Source organism: Oryza sativa, chromosome 7 (genome assembly GCF_034140825.1).
Source record: "Oryza sativa Japonica Group chromosome 7, ASM3414082v1".
Taxonomy (NCBI): Eukaryota; Viridiplantae; Streptophyta; class Magnoliopsida; order Poales; family Poaceae; genus Oryza; species Oryza sativa.
In genome coordinates this window covers 22,548,091-22,556,812 of record NC_089041.1, presented here as the reverse complement: position 1 = coordinate 22,556,812, position 8,722 = coordinate 22,548,091, and the positions used below count along the sequence as shown (strand labels likewise).

General features: G+C 46.7%; 1 protein-coding gene across 1 annotated transcript; it reads left to right on the top strand.

Annotated features, from left to right (window-relative positions):
- Positions 1-4,290: 4,290 nt before the first annotated feature.
- Positions 4,291-8,452, top strand: LOC4343584 (protein THYLAKOID FORMATION1, chloroplastic-like). Its single transcript, NM_001403117.1, has 5 exons — positions 4,291-4,575; positions 5,553-5,823; positions 6,267-6,483; positions 7,609-7,724; positions 8,018-8,452. Exons 1-5 carry the CDS (start codon positions 4,410-4,412, stop codon positions 8,109-8,111), a joined length of 864 nt encoding a protein of 287 aa, NP_001390046.1. The 5' UTR covers positions 4,291-4,409; the 3' UTR covers positions 8,112-8,452.
- The last annotated feature ends 270 nt before the right edge of the window (positions 8,453-8,722 follow it).

The window sequence follows — 8,722 nt, the reverse complement described above, 5'->3', positions numbered from 1 at the left end:
GAGAAAACCCTAAGAAAGTAATACAAATAATAATCGAATCTGGCATGTGGAATTTTTCTTGAGTTCTACATGTCGAAAGTCACTAACAGGATTTTTAGTGGAATTTTCAGAGTCCTAGAAATAATTTTAACCAATTAAAATTGAGCAAGCAATATTTTAATTCCAGGGAAAATCCTTTTCTTCCTTTTTCTTTTTCTTTTTCCCCCTTTTCTTTTCGAGTGGGCCGCCGGCCCATTCTCCTTCCTCCTCTCCCCTCCGCTGGGCCAGCCGAAGGCCAAGGCCCAGCTAGGCCGGCCGCCTCCCTCCTCCCACCCGGGACGCCGACAGGTGGGCCCCACCGGTCGGGCCCGTCTCCTACCTCGCGCCCGCGCCGCCGTGCCCGCAACTGCCGCCGCACCCACACCTCCGCCTCCTCCGGGCCACGTCGGTCACGCCCGCGCATGCGCCGCACCTCCCGCGCCCACTCCCCTCTCTCTCCCGCCCGCGCCCGCGCCCGAGATGGCCGGGATTCGATTTTCGAATCCCGCCTCTCTCTCTCCTCTCCCACTCCCCCACGTTGGCCGGCGGAATCTCGCCCCTACCGGCCACGTCCAAGACTCCCCTCTCCTATTTAAGCTCCGCCGTCGCCCCCTCTCTCTTTTTCCCCATTTCGCCGAACACCCTCGTGCTCCCCATCGCTCCCGCGCCGTGCACCCACCCGCCGCCGCCTTTCCCGCCGCTCCGGCCGCCGCTAGCCGCCGCTAGGCTCGCCGCCGCACCGCGCCGTCGCCGCCGTCGGGTTCGCAAGGACGAACTCCACCCCGTCCGCCCTTCCTCCGTCGGGATTCGTCGCCGGAATTCGCATCCCCTCGTGCTCTGGTGAGTTCTACCTCTACCGCCGCCTTCGGCCATGGATGCCGGCCGCTGTGGTTCATCTTCCTCTCTCTAATCTCTCTCTCCTCCTTCCTTAGGGCACCCCGAAGCCCGTCTGCCGGTTGCCGTCGTCCTCCCGTGGCTTGCCGTCACCGTTCGCCGTCGTCTTCCTCCGCGCCGGCCACCCTCGGTGAGGCTTCCTCTCCCCTCTATTCCCCTCCCTCTCCTTCCTAGCCGCCGCTTAGCGCCGCCGCCTTCGCGTCGCCTTTGCGCCGTCGCCTCCGCCGCCGGTTGCCGTCGCCGGCAACGCGTTCGCGCGCGCGCGCCGTTGCCATCGCCGTGGCCGGTCGGCCGGCCTTGAGCCGAGCCGAGCCGGGTCGCCGCCGCCCGTCCGATCAACCCCGGGGGCGATCTGGGCCGTCGGTCCCGTGGACCGACGGTGGACCACCCGCGTGGTCCCGGTCCACGGTGGACCCCCCTTGAGCCGCTGCCGAGTGGGGCCCGCTTGCCGGCGCCCCTTTTCCCTCTCTCCCGAGCCGCTGACCGGTGGGCCCCGCATGTCGGCGCCTCGCCCCCCTTGATGACGTCAGTCCTGGGAATTATTACGCAATAAATGATTTAAGAACTTTTTGTTATAGTAATAAACACAGTGAATCTTCTAAAATTCATAACTAATTCATCCGTGCTCCGTTTAAGCCCATTCAAGTCTCAGTAAATCAAGAAAAATGTATAGAATCCATTAAAAATGGTTTTGTTCTCTGTTTCAGTAGTCTTATAGCCTGTTTGCAATGTTTCCCTTGTATGTCGCTAGATTCCGGTTCTTCCGACGCTTCGGTGTACTTCGAGATAGTCGCCGAGGTTTCTCCAGCAGCAGAGCAAGGCAAGTCATGCTTGTCACTTGAACATGTTGATCCTATATTGCAAATGCTCTATTGTTTTTCTTCAAATATTGCATTGTTTTATAATGTTACTATGGGGTGTTTACCTATTGTTACAGCCATGCCATTTTTGATACCATGCTCCTTTGTTAGCTTGGGTTATAACATGAATAGATTTTGGACTAGGAATTGCTTAGCCATGCTTAGTTCCACTAGCACACAATGGGGAAAGCTCACTAAAATATAGACTTTAGGTTCAATTGGTAAGGTTGGTTTAGTACCACCGTTTTGGTGTTGGTTAATTAAAATGAATCACATGGTGGGCTGTGGGTGCATGGTTTTGCTAGTCGCACCCATGGCAGTTAAGGACCGGTTCGCGGGATGCCCTGGAAGAACTTATCGTACTTACCACAAGCCAGCGTGGGCAACGGCTGGGCTTGTAGTGTAGCTTTCCTCTAGCTGACGCATCCAGGCAAGGGTGGGCGTGATGGAGCGGGGCGGGCCCTGCGACGGCCTCTGTCGCTTCCGGATTCACCTAGGCACGAGAGGGGACTGCCCGCTGCCTTGCGAGGAGTGGGGGTGAAACCTGAGGTGTGGTGTGCTTGGTTAGAGGGGGTTATGCGAAGGGTCCTGTCACGGCCTCTTTCCGGTATGTCGTGGTGGCATGTCGGCGCACGGAAACGTGTCGTGGGGCTGTGTCTTGTGGGTACAGTTGTACACCTCTGATCAGAGTAAAACTATTCGAATAGCCGTGCCCGCGGTTATGGGCGCTCAACCAGATTCACCGTGATTAGTCTTACCCTAGTTTAGTCTAATGAAATTGGATAGTATAGATGGATGGTTGGGCCTGTTGCAACGTGGGATAGCGTTGGACAGCGGATGATCAATATTAATTAATTATTGCAACTGTTTAATTCTTTCAACTTCTGTTTATAAATACTCGCTTTATGCAAATGAACCACTCTAGCTCTCCTTTGATAATTCCCTGCATCATACCCCTATTCCGGTATGACTTGCTGAGTACAGTGGGTAGTACTCAGTCTTGCTCTATTTTTTCCCCAACCCCAGAGTACGAGTATGTGTCAGATGGAGGTTTCTCCGAGGAGTAGGCTTCGTCCGTACCGTCGAGGATGCCTGTGGAGTGGTATTCCCGCTGCAGTTCTAGTCAAGGCTTAGCTCCTGTTGTCTTTCGTTTTTCCGCTGCATTTATGTAAGACTTTTATAATGATTGTAAGACGTGGATCTGAATGTCAACATTGTCGTTTGTGTACCCTGGCCGGTCCTGGACGGGGATTTTAATGCACATTCTGCTTGGAATTTTATTCGGGAATTTCTAGGCGTGACATGACGCGGCCGACGAGCTCCGACCGGCGCAGATCGGGGAGAAAGACGGCATCGGCACTTCTCCCCTCCCTCCCCCTTCTTCACCTCTTCTCTTGTGGGCCCAAAAGCTGCACTTTTTACGAAGAACGGGGAGCCATTGTCTCCCCATCTTGGCGAGGCTCCTTGCTATGCTAGGTGGAGGGAATCTTTGAGCTGATTCGGTGAGGGAGAATGACAACTAGTTGTATTGTGAATGACCTAAGTGCTAGACCTTGTAATAAGGCTGCGTTCGGCAAAGTGAGTTGCTAGCTCCACCTCATTTGTTTTCTGCGTACACGTTTCCTGAATTGCTAAACATTGTGTTTTTTATGAAAAAATTTCTATACGAAAGTTGCTTTTAAAAATCATAGTGATTCATTTTTAAACTACTACTTAATTAACTATATGCTAATGAGTCGCTCCATTTTACGTACGCAAGGGATTAACTTGCATCTCAAAGCTGTAAAACACAACCTAAGGACTTCTTAGGCTGTCTTCTTTCCTAGGTGATCTGGGTGATTGTGAGTGAGTTTTGTTTCGTTTTCCGCGCGCACGTTTTCCGAACTACTAAACGGTGCGTTTTTTGCAAAAAAAAAATTCTATAGGAAAGTTGCTTTAAAAAATCATATTAATTCATTTTTGAAGTTTAAAATACTTAATAGTCAATTAATCATATGCTAATGACTCACCTCGTTTTGTGTATCTTCCCAATCTCCTCTATCTCCTCTCCTCAAACACAGCCTTAGTAGCTCAATAAAAATTTACAAGTTGCAGGATATTTTTTTACTTGTTTTGCTGATATAATCTCGTCAACGGATAACATCAACCAAACAAACGGACAAATATTTCAAAAACGGTCTTACCATCAAACACTTCTGTTGCGTACACACCACTGACAGAGTAGCAACGCACCAAACACTTCCATCGTCATTAGCTGCTAAAGTCCTAAACTAAACCATCAAAACAACTGCTTCCGATCTTTTCAAAGTCCAAATCACAAATCCGCAAGCAAATCCCACCTCTCACGCCCATAAAAATTCGCCCCAAAAAAGCTAAAACTTCGTCCAAAATTCAGGAAAATTACTTGAAAGCGTGACGCGGACACGTGGCGCCTCCGTAGTGGTCGAGAAACCTGAGCAAGGCCTACTGGATAAGAAAGATGGGAAGATCCCATCCCTCCAACCCCAAGCTTGTATAGCCTTTTCTCCTCTCTCTCGCGCACGCGCCTTTTTGCGCCTAATTTACCGTTTTACCCCTCGCCGGCGGCCGCCGCACTCCGGCGAGAGAATCGGCAGCAGGTGGGCGGGGGACTCCACGATGGCGGCCATATCTTCGCTTCCCTTCGCGGCACTGCGCCGGGCCGCCGACTGCAGGCCGTCGACGGCGGCGGCGGCGGCGGGGGCGGGGGCGGGGGCCGTCGTGCTCAGCGTGAGGCCCCGGCGGGGGTCGCGCTCGGTGGTGCGCTGCGTCGCCACGGCGGGCGGTGAGCTTGCTCGCTCGCGCTCTCTCTGTTTTTTTTCTCTCACTCACTGGTGCTTCTGGCGTCGGTGATGAACACGTAGTGGTAGTGCGTTCGATTGCGACAGAAGAGCTTCTCTTTTTGCGTGGGGGTTTCACTAGCAAAATCTGGATCCTGGTTCTTCTTGGGGATGCTGCAAGATTGTTTGTGGCGGGGACTACAAGCCAATCTAGCGTCCTATGTTTGGAGGAAGAACTGGCAACTGTGATTTTTGGGTGAACAATTAGCATTTGTAGTTGTGTATCCATGCGGTTTTGATGCTTGGTTATTCTTTCTAGCAGGGAATTCATGTCTGTTTTAGATGCGAGCTTGGGAATTTTTTTAGAATTTCGTATCACTAGTTTAGCCATATGTGATTTTCAACAATCTAGCTGATTTTGATCCACAAATAGCGAAGGGTAGGACTATTCAGTTGTGTATTTGTTTTTTGCCGGGTCGGCGAAGGAGCCGACCAAATTTCATTAAGAATGAAAGGAGAGTTTACAAGTTTACACGACATTAAACTGTCGAGCCGGGGAGACCCCGGAGCAGAGAAACAGGATCAGTTGTGTATTTGCGCCAATCATCTTATGTTAGCCAAACCTCACAAGCCCTGGTTAGCTGTTCAGGCCTATGATTCCTGCTTTTCTGTTGAATTGTGGCAGTAAACTGCCAAATGCTTCCTTGTAGAACGATTTGATGCGTTTACATATTTCCGCTCATTTCGTTCCACAGTTTCTTCATGGTGTTCTGTTGCTTCTGCCCCCTTTCCTGTCAACTTTCTTCAATTCATCGAGCAAGTGCCGATTACTTGTCAAGTATTTGATACTGGATCATTGTATGTCCAAATGTTTTCAGTTATTATGATCACAAAGGCAGCAACTAACTTATAACATATTGTACACAGCATGATGAACAAGTTATCGCCACAGCGTTTTTCACTTGTTCTGAATATTGTGCAGATGTTCCACCCACTGTCGCAGAAACAAAGATGAATTTTCTCAAGTCATACAAGCGTCCTATCCTAAGCATTTACAGTACAGTTCTACAAGAACTTTTGGTACAGCAACATCTGATGAGATACAAAACAACATATCAATATGATGCGGTGTTTGCTCTTGGTTTTGTGACCGTCTATGACCAACTCATGGAAGGGTACCCTAGCAATGAGGATAGGGATGCAATCTTCAAAGCATATATAACAGCGTTAAACGAAGACCCTGAGCAATACAGGTGCCTACTGTAACTTACAACTGTTTTTTATTCACAGTGATGTTAGCATCTTCTTGTTTTATATTCAATTAGATTTCTCATAACCAAATTGAACCTTCAAACAATATCCTACACTTAATTGATCCAAGTAATTTTTTTATAGATTTATATAATTCACAGCCATGAATTTTCAGCATAAATATTACCCCCAATTCGTTGAATTCATATGTCAACCATAGCCTTTTCCTATAGAGATAGTAGCAATTATCTATCTTGCCGCTGTAAAAAATGTCACATTTTGCACTATCTATTTGTTGCATGCTTTGCTTATTTGTGGATCACCAATTATCTGCTTTATTTGCGTCAATGAAAGCTAATGTATTATTGGGTTACTAGTTTGTTTTGGCATCAACAGAGGTGTCTTTCCAAGCAATCATAGTAAGTGTTTTCTGTTCTTTCTTCAGAGCTGACGCACAAAAGATGGAAGAGTGGGCTCGTTCCCAGAATGGTAATTCTTTAGTTGAGTTTTCATCCAAAGATGGAGAAATAGAGGCCATTCTGAAAGATATTTCAGAAAGGGCCCAGGGTAAGGGAAGCTTCAGCTACAGCCGGTTCTTTGCAGTTGGCTTGTTCCGTTTGCTTGAGCTTGCAAATGCAACAGAGCCAACCATACTAGACAAGGTTGTTATTGCCATTAATAATTTTGTTTCTGACTATCATACTTATTTTTGCTTCACTTCCAAATTATATCTTCTAATAACGCTTATGTGTGTTTCTCAAGTTATATTTTAGAGAGCATGTTTCCAATACATTTTAGTTTTCGCAGAAAGAAAGGATTTATCTCAAATCAATTAAGGGGTTGGCTTGTGTCTGCTGTCTAATATCTTGCAACCACAGCTGGTTAAGTGTCTATGCGGTGTTCTTTTTAACCTACTACTTCGCTGATATGCTAGATTACTAGTAAAGGACTAAGTCTGACTCTATTCCATCCTACAGCGTACGGGCCTGTTTGGCACAGTTCTAACTCCAGTTCCGCCTCTCCTGGAGTTGGAGCCCAGCCAAATAGTTCAACTCCACCTAAAATGGGAGTGGAGCTGGGTGGAGCGCTCTCACAAAATGAACTAGAGAGGTGGAGCTTGGGTTTAGGCAGCTCCACAACTCCACTCCGAACCCAACTCCTAGAGTTAAATTTTAGGAGTTGGAGCTCTACCAAACATGCCCTCCATACCTATTGACTAAGCCTCTGACTCGACTCCATCATACTTTCCTATTGACTAAGCCTCTTACTCGACTCCATCATTCATTCCTATCACTTCAGAACCACAGCTCCCACCTCTAAAATCTAACTACCCTAGCTGAGTGCGCACGAACTGCTTTCCTAAATATTTCTCCTCAAACGTTGAGGTTAGCAAATGTTCTAATCGTTATGGCATGTGATCAACTGACAATTCAAGTTTGTGATGGTTTCTATTATTTATGATGTTTCTTAAGCCAGAATAGGAAATAGCACTAAGGAGGTTCGAGTTCAGTTTTGGCTTCTAACTTAGTACCAATGTTGGGGGCATATCTGGACTTTTCTGTGGGAGGACTCATTGGAGATAGGGAGATTCCATACAGGATAAAACTCCAAAAGCATTCTTGAGGCATTCTAGTATAGTACAAGTCAAGTAATTTTTTCAGTGTCCAATGATAATTTCAGGAAACATTTAAGCCAGTTATGTTTGTCATTTGGTGAACTCAAAATGTAATGTGCACTTTGATGTTACCTACTTACCTCACTAATATTTTCAATGGCTTCCTTGACAGCTTTGCGCTGCTCTAAACATCAACAAAAGAAGTGTCGACAGGGATCTCGATGTTTACCGGAACATACTCTCCAAATTGGTCCAGGCTAAGGAACTTCTCAAGGAATACGTGGAAAGGTAACCAACTTATCCGCTGATTTCCCACTTCTCTTACTGCCCAAACCCTGATTTGTTCAATCACTGATATTACTAACGCACGAGGGATGTTCCTAATTTTATTTTGCAACAATTGTGTGATATTAATAGCTTTATACTTGAAGTTTACTGTTTAGCACATAAATCTCTCCTCTTTCAATGAGCCCAGGCAAATGGATTAGTTTATATTGCCTTCTCTTTACATTTTGTATCCTCCCCAGTTTTTCTGTGTTAAACTGATCATCTCAACGAGTTGAACTCAACTTTGTTGGCAGGGAAAAGAAGAAGAGAGAGGAAAGATCAGAGACCCCAAAATCGAATGAAGCTGTTACGAAATTTGACGGGAGTCTCAATTCCATGAGGCATTAACTCAAGCCTTCATAAGGGGAGTGAGTGCTACCGTGGATAACAGATTTTAACAGAGTTCTGGATCACGTTGAGAAACTATCAAGGTCACCTTTCACTGCACGGACACTTTGGCTGCTCTCGTGTGGTTTTGTATTCTGCCGTATAAAAGGATCCAGATTGTTCTTACTACTGAGCATTATATTTTTTTTGTAATTCTCCTTTTCAGTGTTCAAATGTATCGTTTTCCTTTTCTTTGACAATATATGAAGAGGTATGTGGGGATCAATGTTACTCACAAGATGAAAAATATATTGTTCAGTTATCTCTTCATGATGAAAATGAAATCGGTCACAAGTTCTTTCTTTGGATCTGTATGTATCAGGAATATCAGTGGTGGAAACGAGCAGGAAGACTTTTCTGCATTGGATCATATGCCAGAAAATCTAGGACTTGTTTGGTTGGGTTCTAGCTCTAGATTCTTGTTATGTGGAGCAGGAGCCAAACCAAACACTCCTAGATCCTCCTAAGAGTGGAGTGGATGGATCTGCTTCACAAAATATATATGAAGGGTGGAGCTACCATTTTCTAGTTTCACAACTTCAGCTCCATATTAAGTTTTTTTTTTTAGCTCC